The sequence below is a fragment of the Amborella trichopoda genome, chromosome 2 (genome assembly GCF_054954075.1).
Source record: "Amborella trichopoda isolate Santa Cruz 75 chromosome 2, AtrichopodaSantaCruz75HAP2 v2.0, whole genome shotgun sequence".
Classification (NCBI taxonomy): Eukaryota; Viridiplantae; Streptophyta; class Magnoliopsida; order Amborellales; family Amborellaceae; genus Amborella; species Amborella trichopoda.
In genome coordinates, this window is record NC_142337.1 from 65,020,580 (window position 1) to 65,034,331 (window position 13,752).

Consider the following 13,752-nt stretch of genomic DNA (forward strand, 5'->3'; position numbering starts at 1 on the left):
CTACCTCTAGAATGTATTCTAATTGTTCTGGTTCTACCTTTAAGTGGCATGCAAAGTGTTGTGACACAAATGAATGAGTAGATCCAGGATCAATCAAAACATGAGCTACTTTTTTGAATATAGTAAGAGTACCTTGGATCACTGATTTTGAGGCCTGAGCATCTTGCTCGGTAATCGCAAATACTCTTCCCTTCATCTGAGGCTTTGGAGCTATCTCTCCCTGCTTTGGAAGCTATTGTGTCTGTAAGCTAGGACATTGTTTAATCTGGTGTCCCAATTTTCCACACTTAAAACAGGCTCCGGTATTCCAATAACAAGGGCTTGATCCATGATTTTTCCCACATTTTCTACATGGTTCTATTGGGTTTTGAAATGGCGAGGGCCTTGGCTTCTTGTTTGGCCTTTCAAACTGTTGTCGATTAGATGATGTAGGTCTAACATGACTGTTCTGATTTTTCGTCTTTTGGTAATCTTCAAAATCTTTTTCGACAATTTGGGCACGATCCACTATTTCAGCATAAGTTCTTAATTTCAAGACTGATATTCTGCTTCTAATAGCTGGCCTGAGACCCCTTTCAAATTTCTTCACCTTTCTTGCCTCATTGTTAATCATATGTGGTGTTAACCTGGCCAATTCAGTAAATTTGGCCTCTTACTGTGCTACTGTCCTATTTCCTTAGATTAATTCTAGAAATTCCATTTCTTTTTGGTCTCGAATAAAATCTGGGAAATATTTTTCATTAAATGCCTCTAGAAATACTTCCCAAGTCAAGGTTTTATTTTCTTTGACCAATACTCCTTTTGCCATTCGCCACCAGTGTTGTGCATCACCTTCTAACATAAAAACTGCCAAGGCCACCTTCCTATCATCAGGACATTCCATAACCTCGAATATTTTTTCCAATTGCATAATCCATCCCTCGGCTTCCAGTGGGTTTACAGCACCCTTAAAAGAAGGTGGGTTTAATTTCTTAAATTGTTCGATATTACTCCCACCATTTCCTGTAACTGACTGCCTGGGTGGATTGTTGTTTTCCATCTGATGTTGCATTAGAGCAACCATATTTTCCAAGGCTTTGTGAATTCCTTCCATATTGGCTTCAGCTATTCTGGATCTTGACTTTATCCCGGTCTGTACACACAATAAATGTGATTTTAAATACAATCTTTTTAAATTTCCTAAGGATCTTAAACCTATTGCTCTGATACCATAATTGTCACACCCCAAGAATTTACAGTACTGTTATTCCTGAGATGTGACAGACAAAACATATATACATCTATTGATAGGACAAATTTACAGTGGCGAGGTCTTACATAGTAAATAAAGAAAGCTAGCACAACAACAGTATCTTCCAAGGTTGATCTTGACTAGCACTCAAAATGAATCCGTAGTTATCCTGAAAAAATGTTTACCATAGTTTGATGAGTTTGGCTACTCAGTAAGTGATCATCATAATCTTAAAAATAATCATGATTGAAAGATATCAATATTTTCTAAAATGAGATCTATTAACAGAAATGCATCAACAGTTTCACTTTCAATAAATGTATAATCAAGTAGAATCCGAGTAATTGAAATGCTTATAACACTTTTAACGGCAGTACATAATTCAAAGGATTTCACAAAATACCCTACTGACGTCCCAAATAGGTCACCTATATACCCCATCAGCGTCCTGATGGGTCCACTTAATCCCTATCGGCGTCCCAAATAGGTCCACTTAATCCCTGCAGGTCCACTTATACCTCACCGGCGTACCGGATGAGTCCACTTAATCCCTACCGGCGTCCCAGATAGGTCCACTTATACATCACCGGCGAACCGGATGAGTCCACTTGCATACTTAAATTATTTCTAAATCTCTTTAAACATTCGAAAGCAGCAATATCATGCACTCAACATATCACTGAAATCATTAATATGAATTTCACTTAAACCATTAATAACAGTCACTTTATATAACATTTCAAAAATAACCAATCAAATATTTTGGGCTCAAATTTAGAAAGGTAGCAGTTTGTAAAGGCATTCTAGCATAATTGCCAATTTAATATGTATAGAAAAACTCTTATAAAAATTCAAGAATACGGAATTATCACAATTTATGGGATATCAATCCACAAATAAACATTTCACAACAATACTATAATCAATTGCAAAAATGTCAATTTTTTTAAATAATAAGGCAGTCATTTGCACATGAATTTTACAATGTCTAAATATTCAAAACAGTAGAAAGAAATATCACAATTTTACTAAAAGTAGAAATATCACATTTATTTCTAACAATAAACAAGAAAATAAATAAATTTAATTTTCTAATTTACAGCATTCAAAATTTCTAACATAGATAAAATATCACAATTTTTATCAAAAAGACTGTTTTTCAAGATAATGAGGTCACGTGCGCATAAAATTTATCGCGCCTAAAATTCATGATAATAAGCAGAAATAATTATTTCATTTTATTTTTAAAAAGAATGAATTTTCAAGACAATGAGGTCACTTACACATAAAACTGATAAAATAAAGATCCTAGACGAAAATATCACTATTTATTAGAAACAGACTATTTTTCAGGAAGACGATGTCACTTACCCACAATTATTTGAGAGGGAGCTTCCGATAAAAAAATTCGGTTCGAGAGAGAGATCTCAAAATTTTCTAGGGTAGGAGTGCTCACCTCCCCTATTTAAATTATTAGAACGTATTATTATAATATTTTATTACGCTCTACCTCATACCTGAGGTGTCGCGTTAAGCGTATGCTTTTAACATACGAAAACCACGTCCGCTAAAGGACGTGGCCAGCTGCAAGTAGCAGGAGGCAAAAGAAAAAGTAAAGGCAAAGGCAAAGGCAAAACCTTTTGAAAATAGTGATGGTCCTCAAAGACCATCATACTCAAACAGACAATCACCTATTTAAAAGTATATTTCTTCTTCTTCTTCTTCTCTCTTTTTTTTTTTTTTTTTTTTTTTTTTTTTTTTTTTTTTTTTTTTTTTTTTTTTTTTTTTTTTTTTTTTTTTTTTTTTGTGAAATTTTAAAAATTTTACAACCAGCATACGAGAAAATCACTCTCTCACGGACAACTCCTCCTTTACCAAATGAGAAATGCATTCATTAGTGAAACATGGACACATCAGGGTTTTGACCACGTGTTAGCAGACATGAACATGCAGTGACAAGTTTAGAAATGCTTACAACACCATTATGGGGGTGTCGAATATTGTCTCTTTTTTTTGACACGTTTCGTTTTGGAATACGGTGTTTTTTTTTAAAAACATCATTCTTCAAAGAATAATATTTTATTTTAAAAATAAATATTACTTTACAATTTAAAAAGTAACCTAGAATAAGAAAACAAAAAAAAAAATTATTTTCTTACCTAAGGTTACATAAAATCACTATTTCTATAAAATAAAAGTATGCTTCCTTTTTTATACATATCAAAAGACCTTCTGGGGATTCTCCCTCTCCAACTCATTTCTCCCTCTCTGTGTCGTGCACCCGAGGATCTTCATCTCACCACTTCTCCAACATTCCCTATTTCTCTACTCTTTAACAGGTCAATTGGGTACTCCATATCTCATGATTTTTATTTGTTCCACCTATGATTGATTTACTTATTTTGATATGAACATAATTATTTCACCTTTTTTAAGTTTTAGAATGTTTTCCTTGGAAATAATGGAATTTACAATGATTTAAAAAGTCTTTCATTTTATAGGCAATGAACAACATGGGTTGAACTTTTTATATTAATTTATATATATATATATATATATATATATATATATATATATATATATATATATATATATATATATATATATATATATATGATATGCACTTTTATAATGATTTAACCGAGCCATTAGTGGGATACTTCTCATTGTCTCGACTTTTTAATAATAACTTTTTTGACGACCGTCTCGTTGCCCTTGTCTTGATCTACAAAGTAAAATTTTTAGGAATATTAATTTAATTTAAACTTGTTGCGATGCTTTACTATTGTTACAACATATAAATTATAACAAATGTTTGGATATGAGCTATACAAAAATTTCAATATATCAACCGGACCCCCTTCCTCCACACACGTGTAAAATAGTGTAAAAAAATAGTACAGATTGATCAGATCTATGAAAACTTGAAAATCTTAAAAATTTTGTGATAGCCTAAAATTATATGATTTCGATGCTAGAAAGTTTTGTGATAGCCTAAAATTATATTTTCTTCTTTAGTTATAAAATTTAAAGCTTAAATAATAGTGTAGATTGAACAAATCTATGAAACTTGAAAATCTTAAAAATTGACGGTCCACAAATGAGTTACAAAATGCACTATTTTCAAATCTTAAAATCCATATTTTTCTCATGCCCATACATCTTGATGTCCAGATGATCAATTTGATGATATTTTCACATCAAAACGACCTCTTTTAGTAAAAGTTTTGACGTAAGCTCTAATTTGATTGTTTAGAACCTACATTCTATATAAACTTTTCGCTAGAGACAGTTTAGAACCTACGTCTCTCTTAATTTTCCTAGAGACGTAGTTCTAGTTATCAAAACCTTATGATAGCTTGAAAATATATTTCAATCCCTATGAGATTTAAAATGTCAAAAATTTCAAAATTTCCACCTCTAGCTTGAACTGTAGAAGTAAGGCACACCTCCAAGTTCTGCTTGCAAATGTAATCCTAACATCAAAAACCTTACAATGACTTGAAAATCTATTTCTATCCCTCGTTATGAAATTTAAAATTTTAAAAATGACAGATTCAACAAACGTATAAACATTTGATATTCTTGAAAATAAACAGTCTAGATAACCTGATGCACCATTTTTATAACAATTTTTTCTTTATATATATAAAGAAAGAAACTTGTTTGAACAATCTTGTTTGAACAGGCTTGGATGCTACTTGTCATCAGATGCAAAGTTCAAACACCCTAGATAACTTTTTACAAGAGCCTCATTAAAGTAGCATCCATGCCTACAAGCATGAATCAATAATGCCAATTTTAACTGCACAGTGTTTTTGTAGCACTACATTTCACAAAGAAAACCTAAACACATTTTGTTTTCATGTTTTGAGTCTAGTACAAATTCAAACAAACAAACCGTCTTTCTTGCTTTTTTCAAAAAAGTGAAATTTTCCGATGAAACGGAGAAACAAAAGAAACCGTTGATGATCTATATGTGGAAAGCATTTTCATGTGGACATTGGCTCGGTTAGAAGATCAAGCAAGGAGCTAGTGGGCGCTAATTCTTCATGCCATAGCGGAAGCTCATCACCTGGGAAGAAATGCCGCATCACACCTTCCTTGTTTATCTGCAAAACCCACAAAAAGCAATAATGAAAACATTTATTTGAATTAGTAGCTGGCCTAACCAAAAGAAATAGCACTTCAACTAGTAGCTAAATCATCAAAGAAAATTACACATGTACTAGTAGAATCAAATTTACTACAACTATAGTAACATTTAAATATGATGAAAAGCAACAATAATCATAATGAAAACGACAATGATAGTAAATAAATGATAATCAAGTCATGAATTCAGGCCAAAATGACAGGAAACTGCACTTGATTTAAGAATTCCTACTGAGATATCCCAATCAGATGGCGAAGTTCCCCTAACAACTCCCGTTATGGTGTACTATTGATTTAAAGGTGTAACGCCGTCAAATTTCTAATGGTGCATGCAAATTCTGGTAGAACGGATGTTTTGGAAATTTGCCCAATGAACTAAATGAAGAACTGAAAACCATGAATTCAAGCCAAAATGACAGGAAACTGCACTTGATTTAAGAATTCCAACGGAGATATCCCAAATCAGATGACGAAGTTCCCCCAACAACTCTGGAATACTCTACTATTGATTTAAAGGTGTAACGCTGTCAAATTTCTATTAGTGCATGCAAATTCTGGTAGAAGGGATGTTTTGGAAATTTGCCCAATGAAATAAATGTGGATCGTCATGGTTATATGAAAAAGAAAAGCAAAACAAGCCAAGCGTTCCATCCAACAAAAAAATGCCCTCAACCTTTTAGTTAAAATGCCCAAAATTCAAAATCATGTGGGAATCTATTCCAGGGAAGTTAGCCAATAGAAATTCACAATGCAACTTATAAAAAGTAAACGTCAAAGATAAACATCACTAGAGTAATTTTACTACAAAAGAATATAAATTGACAACTATAAGAGATACTGAGAGAAGATTTATAAAGTAAACTTACAATAACAGTACGGACCACATCCCCACTGGCACTATCTCGAGCTATTGCAAGAGAGATGGCTCTCTTCACTAATCCTGCATAAAACCAGCCAATGTAATAGACACTGATCCAACCAACAGTTGAATTTTTTTCTTTTTTTTTTTTGGAAAACAGAAAAATCATTATTGTCAGGCAGGGACAAATCAAAAACCCTCATTTACTCCAGGTAAAGGAAGAAAATACATTATCATGAGCCACAAGAAAAGAAAAGGTGCTCCCGAGGAAAACTTACCACGGGCACTGCCTCTGCTTAAAGTTTTAACCAAAGCTCATTACAGATGATTTCTTTTGACAAGTACAATCAGTTATTAATATGCCCCCTCTCCAGTTAAGATCTCTGGTGAGGGAATCCTCTCCTATTCCAAAAAGATAAATAAGGAATAACAAAAGAACACGTAGTAACAAGCAATTTACTCAACATCAGTTTAGCCATACTTTATTTTCTTAATGATCTAAGTAACTTAAAGGTATTTTGGTCATTTTCCTTTCAACATTATCAATGTGAGTTTCGAGTCATTGTGAAGTAACAAAAATTTCTTCCACACTACTCCAAGGTGCTTTTGAAATGGTACTAACAAGAATTGGCAAACCTAGACCTTGAAAATCACTGTTGAGCCCTGGGAAAGCAAAATCCACAAGGGAGGGAATGCATATTGATAGAGCGCAAAATTCTTCTTATTTTGTATTTTTATTCAATTTCAATTATACATATTGTAGTTTTAGTTTTAGGGTTTATTTCTAGGATTTTTTGGATTTTTAAGGTTTTTATTTTTTTTATTTACTCTTCACAAGTACTATTCAAGGTATTGTTCATAGTTATTGTTAAGGGTATTTTCGGAATTTTGATATTGTTTTAGGGTTATTTTAGAGCATTACATATTTACTCGAATCTCAAGTTAAATTAGGGTTTCATAGGCTTATAAAAAGTTGGATGTCATAGCTTGGGGGATATGTTATTGGAATAAATTCTATTTTATGAAAGATGAAAGTTCGTCTCTTAGCTTGATTTACAACTATGTTACTTCTCCAATATTGTTGATTTTATTTGTTTAAGGCTCAGGAAAAGGGTGGATTCAATTTCCGACCTTTCCTTCTTGCATCAAGTTGTATCAGAGCATAGTTCGAGGACGGCTAGAGATTGCGATGGCTTGTTGCGAAGGTCTTAGCTATAGGGACGCCGATATGATCCGACGGCGCAAGGAAATCAACAACTTGACGGAGGGTTACAAAGCTATTGCTGCGCAAGCGGGGCCAGCAATGACATGCCCTAAACGAAGAGGAATCTCCATGGATCGATGCAAATTGTGAGGGTTTTTATGGAGAATGGCACGAATCTAAATCCGACTCAGAGTTGGAGCGAAATGATGAAGCTGCCTTCAACCACCTGTTCTATGTACGAGCTCCGCATTGGGAGTCTCATGTTCAGGAAAATAAATCATGGGATTTAGTTGATCTACTTGATTTGAAAGAGAACAAGGTTGGTGTGCGTCATATCGAAAATCAACAGGTTGTAGATTAAGATCTGCCACCAATTTTCGATACATACTTAGATGATGAATAACACTTTGGAATAGATCTAGGGGCCGTTTGGGTACCTGAAAATCTATTACATGACAATCGACATTTCCACCGTTTGGGTACATTTTATAGTAAAGAAATGGAAAGAGATTACTCGAGATTTCCCCAAAAATCATGAAACACCCAGTGAAAGGTGAAAAATATATTAAGCGCTTGACGGGTAATCTTTAGAAATCTTTCGCGTGCGTCTCTCTACCCTATCCCAGCTTAATAAAATGCCAACCTGCCTACTCGGTTTACATAGGTGCTCCGTCTCTCTCTAAGCCCGTCCCCTCTCTCTTGAACCCTAATAACTGGCTCCCTCTCTCTTTAAGCCCCTTCTTCTTATCTGTACCTTTATTTTATTTTTATTTTTATAAGCCCCTTCCTCTCATCTCATCTGGACGTTTTCCTTTTTTTTTTTTTTTTTTAAGCCCCTTACTCTCTCATCTGGACTTTTTCCATTCTCCCTCTCTCCGTAGCATATCTAATCAATCAGAAATTACACAGCACAATTATAATAAAAAATTTCACCCAACATAATCCTCATAAGAGATTAGTAAAAGCCCAATTGAAATAAGATACCTCTTTTGTTTCTTCCAATACCTCAAAATTTTCTACTGCAATTACCAAGCCTTCTAGTTTACTAATCAAATTTCTTCCCATTTTTTAACTTGTACAATAAAGATTTTAATTTGGTATCATAAATTTATTGCTTATTTGAAATTATATAGATAGACATTTGAAAAACTTCTATAAAAAAATGAATAAAAATAAGGCTTATCACAATAAAAATATGTTATTCCAATCATATTATTCCAATGACTTATCATGTTGAAACCAAAGTCTAATTTCCATGTAAGTGCCAAAGGCATGCAAAATAAGTAAGAAAGTGTGTGATGATGACTTTAGAATGGTACAAGTTATTATTAGAAAATCTTTTGGAATGGTGATGATGTTATTATTAGAAAATCTTTAGGGAATGATGTGATGATAACTTTAATTCCACATTTTAGTGGAATTTTGTGATAAACAGAAAGAAAGAAACGATAGTTTATAGGCAAGTGCTGGTAAAATGTTGGTAATGCATTTCCCATATTTCTTCTAGACATAGCCAAACAGTAGACATGTATTTCCTAGGTTTCATCTAAATACTTCCCAAACAATAACAATCCATTTACAGGTAATGTATTATGCAGTAATGTATTACGCTAGTAATATATTTCACAAATAATATATTTCCAGGTATCGAAACGGCCCCCTAATCTATGATGGTGATCAAGATTTCGTGGGCGAACCGATCTTTGATGAAGAAAAAGATGAAGATCTAGAACATTTTGGAGATTTATGGCATTGGAATCAGAGTAGCACAGTGGAAGTGTGGTCGACTCAGACTCTACAAATTGTGGCCCTAATTTCAGAAAGTGATCAACTAGATGTTGAGAAAACCTCCAAAGGCTAGAAAATTGAGTTCAGAGTATCTTATGTGCTTTCCAATTGGAGTTCACAAATATCTGAATCTGATAAATTTGCATGGATTCCTCATTATCCATATCAGGACCCATTTCTTGAGGAATTTTTTTTACTTTGAATAATATTTGAGACGACAAAAAAAAAAAGTCAAAGAAGGTGGTTTTGATGTTGAGTTCATCTTAACACACATCAAAACTCAAGGACGAGTTTTCTCCAACAAGGAGAGAATGATGGAGGGCAAAATTCTTTTTATTTTGTATTTTTATTCAATTTCAATTATGTATATTGTAGTTTTAGTTTTAGGGTTTATTTCTAAGATTTTTAGGATTCCTAGGTTTTTATTTTCTTATTTACTATTCACAAGTACTATTCATGGTATTGTTCATAGTTATTGTTCACAATTACTATTCATGCGATACTGTTCACAGGGATATTTTTGGCATTGTTTCAGGAGTATTTTAGAGTATTAAATATTTACTTGAATCTCAAGCTAAATTAGGGTTTCATAGGCTTATAAACAGTTGGATGTCATAGTTTGTGGGATATGTTATTGGAATAAATTCTATATCATAAAAGAAAAAAGTTCTTCACATGGCTTGATTTACAGCTATGTTCTTTCTCCAATATTGCTGATTCGACTTGTTTAAGGTTTAGGAAAAAGGTGGATTCAATTTCCCACCTTTCCTTCCTACATCACATATCAACTACAGGTACACACGATGGTGATCATATGTGAATGGATAGAGAGAGGTAGATAATTATCAGAGTGCAACCGAATCACTCAGTTTCTACGAAGGGCACAACCACAAGAATGTTGATAGCAAAGGAGGGCATGCCGATATTGATGAAATAATAGAAGGAATAGAACAAGCTTACTTGAGGGGCAACGGACGTTAGAGATTTGAAGCCAACCACTACTGTCAAGCAGTTTGTAGAAAATTTATTTTTATGGGGAAAATGTTAATAGCACATGATTTGATAAGCCGAGATACAGGAAAAGCCAAGTTTGGGGCTATTTCAAGGGTGGGCATGGAGAGCCCGATGAAAATGGCAATTGGGATTTTCCAGACTATAGATATTGGGCATTGAGTAGAAATTGAGTGGGCAAATTTAACCAACTGCAATTCCTTCACTGCACCGGCCTCCTCAATATGTTTCTGCATGTATATAAAATGATAAAAAAGAACTGCATATTAAGAATGAATCCAATATAATAGTGGTGTCTTTGAAAGCAGCAAACAGGTAGTGACATGATACTATGCAAGACTGGTAGGAAATAAAACTAACAGTTACAAATGGACAAGGCAGATTTCAAATTGTCATTAAGGATGTACCTCAGCTTCTTCCTCGGTCAAGTCTTTCTTCCATGCCTGATCAAAGAAGCCATACAAATAAGGGGAGCCAGATCCTGCAAATAACAGGATTTTGGGCTCAATGCAATGTATATCACATCCATCCATTTATGTAACATATTTCATACTCCACCTAAAACCATGAAAAGCATATAATAACAAGATAGCAAGATCTTTGATCCAACCTGCAGAGAAAACAGTTCCGCTTAAGATAAGATGGCAAACCCATGCCAAGAGCTTTACTTACAAGCACAAATGATGCATCAACCAACCAAGAAAAGGATCTTGCCAAAATCACAAAAAACAGCCAACTTACACAAAGTAGTAGTCCCCTCAAAATCTAAGGGAACTTATTGCTTTTAACCACGGCTTCTTCTTTTTTTGCATTAACTAGGAGCAAAATAAGGCTATTATGACATAAGGTGATGGACAAAAGTCGAGGCACAGGAGAAACGAGGGTTGATAAAGGCATCAGACTTTGGTCAGCAAGAGATTCTATAGCAAACAGATGATGATGAGAGAAGTCTGGTACTCCACCATCCCTAGGCCTCAGGAATTTTCATTCCAAAGAAATGAAGAATGATATAGGCGGATAGAAATTAGAGGAGAAAATGATAAAACTACTTTCTGGTTATAATTGAGAAGACAATGATAACCATATGTGAGGACATCTCTACTTATAGAAAGGAATTTCTAAGGGCCCCTAGACAGGAGTTTGAAGCTTCAAACCAGTGGATCACATCGAGGGCAGGGCTCCGTTGCTTGAGCCAAAAGGTTGCAATGAGCCACAGTAGGTACTATCCTCCTCCAGTTGCTCTTTAAACTCAAATCCAAGGCTTCAATACTGGTCAGACTTGGATTTTCAATTTCTTTTTACTCATTTGTGACAATGTTTTTCCAATTGAAAAGCAAGCTCAATCCGAACTCTTAAGGTATTAATACTCTAGAACATCATGAAAAATTAGCAGAAGGATTTCGGGGCAATGTTCAAAAACTCGATGCACACACCTAGGAGATTTGGGGACCTGACCACCTAGATGGGTACCTAGGAACAAGGATAGGCTTCTGAGGGCAGGGTTTAGGCCCCCTAGGGAGTTCTTAGGCAGTTTTAGGGCCCCAAAACCCTTGAAAATAAAGAAATAAATAATCATAGGCATCATCATTCGTCACAAAATGAACTTCATAATATGTGGAAACCAAATGAAACATAAAAAAATACATAATATTTGGTTTTCCAATCTAACAAAGAAAATAATAATATCAATCTAAAAATAATAATCACATAATATCCCTACGATTTAGTTTCCAATCTAATTATTCACAAAATAGCATTACAATTCAAACTATTCATAAAATATAAGCCCAAACCGATAAATATTCACAAAATATTCAAATTACAAAAACACAAAAATATAAAAAATAAAAGAACGTCATACTATAACACATTATACAAACAAAATATCAAACCATGATTCAAATATTGTAATGCATTAATCTATCCAAAATGAATCCGACATAGGCCCAAACCAGTAAATATACACAAAATATGTCAACTACAAATATGCAAAAATAGCACTAAAAATATAATAATATCAAATCATAAAATATTATACAAAAACAATGCCAAACCCGTACTCAAATATTCTAATATATTTAACTTTTTCAAAATGGAATCAACATAGGCCCAAATTGGCGTCCTTCGGTTGCCAAAAGTTCCCTCTTGTGACCCCTTCAAGCTCCAAAAAGTATAGGAAAGTGTATCTTTTGATGTTGCATGAAATTGAAAAATGTTGAAGTTTTTTCAACCTTGAGAAAAATCTCAAAATCCAATTTTTTTTTTAGAGTTTTCCTCTCTAAAACATACAAAAGGGGTTTTGGGGAACTAGAATGCCGCTCAAAACCCTTTTGCCAACTTTATAGGGGGAGAAAATACCCAAAATACCCCTGGCTGAGGGACTATTTTCACCCACGGGCAGCCTGCATCAAGGTGCCTCCTCGGCGCTCGTCTAGGCGGACATGTAGATGCCATATGCGTAGGAAGCCCGCCTAAGTGGCACCTAGGTGCCAAATTTTTAACATTGTTTCGGGGCCTACTAGAGTCAATCTTGCTCATCAAAAACTCAATAATCATAGATTGGGCACAAAATATTTGTTTTTTTAGTTGTAAATCAATGTGATTTTCTTGTGTATATGACTCTTTGAATGGACACTCATTTTTTAAAACAATCAACAATTCCTTTTTTGCACCAAGTCACAATAAAACATTTACCATTTCAGAAAAAAAGAATCTCTGCACGCTAATTCAGAGGTCTTGAAGGCACAAAAAATAGTTTAACCTTACTTTTTTTTTATATGCCAAAATAATTATATTTTTAATTTTTTGGTTGAGGGCAGCCCAAACTTGAGACAGCCATCCACGGGTGATATAGGCATGCGGTACAACATGCCCCGTTCTAGCAGACCTGCTCAGGCCGTTGATATTGATCCTAGGCATGCAGTACAACATGCCCTGTTCTAGCAGACCTACTCAGGCCATTCATATCGATCATAGGCATGCAGTCCAGGGGCAATATATGAAGAATGGGTATTCCTTTGGAGTCTACGGGGGTCGAATGGCAAAGAAACTGGATTGTCATGGCCTGACTCCCATGACCAATCAGGAATGGAAGTGGATCCTTATGGTAAGACTCTCCCACCAATCAGATAAAGAACTAAATCCTAACCGGAGGACTCCAAGTATCGATCAAATAATGCAAGAATGCCATGAACTATGAAGAAATCTGGCTAGATTCAAGATTGAGCCAAAGAACGTCTCATCAGAGACCACAAATACAAGTCCTCTGAAATAAGGTGGGCTTAGGACTGTTCACTTATAGGTAGGCTTAAGAAGGCTCTTGTAATCAACTTCAAACAGCTATGTACCTTCAAATGCAGGTTTGAACCAGAAATGAGCATGATGATGTCATCATTTCTATCACCAAAGCACTCCTCATTTTGGAAAAAATTTGTGGAAGTTCTGCAAACTGAGGGAAAGGAGATTTTGAAATAGACAACGCAGAAGAGGGTTTTGAAAAGACAA

At 34.4% G+C, this 13,752-nt stretch overlaps 1 protein-coding gene across 1 annotated transcript in view; it reads right to left on the reverse strand.

The window, feature by feature from the left end:
- Positions 1–5,030: 5,030 nt before the first annotated feature.
- Positions 5,031–13,752, reverse strand: part of LOC18430310 (proteasome subunit beta type-6) — a 35,073-nt gene continuing 26,351 nt past the window's right edge. The window contains exons 7-10 of the mRNA XM_088859877.1: positions 10,656–10,729; positions 10,245–10,478; positions 6,253–6,444; positions 5,031–5,343 (exon numbers count right to left, since the gene is read on the reverse strand). Of these exons, the coding sequence (XP_088716003.1) occupies positions 5,224–5,343; positions 6,253–6,444; positions 10,245–10,478; positions 10,656–10,729 (620 nt within the window). The 3' untranslated portion in view covers positions 5,031–5,223. The remainder of the gene's footprint in view (positions 5,344–6,252; positions 6,445–10,244; positions 10,479–10,655; positions 10,730–13,752) is intronic.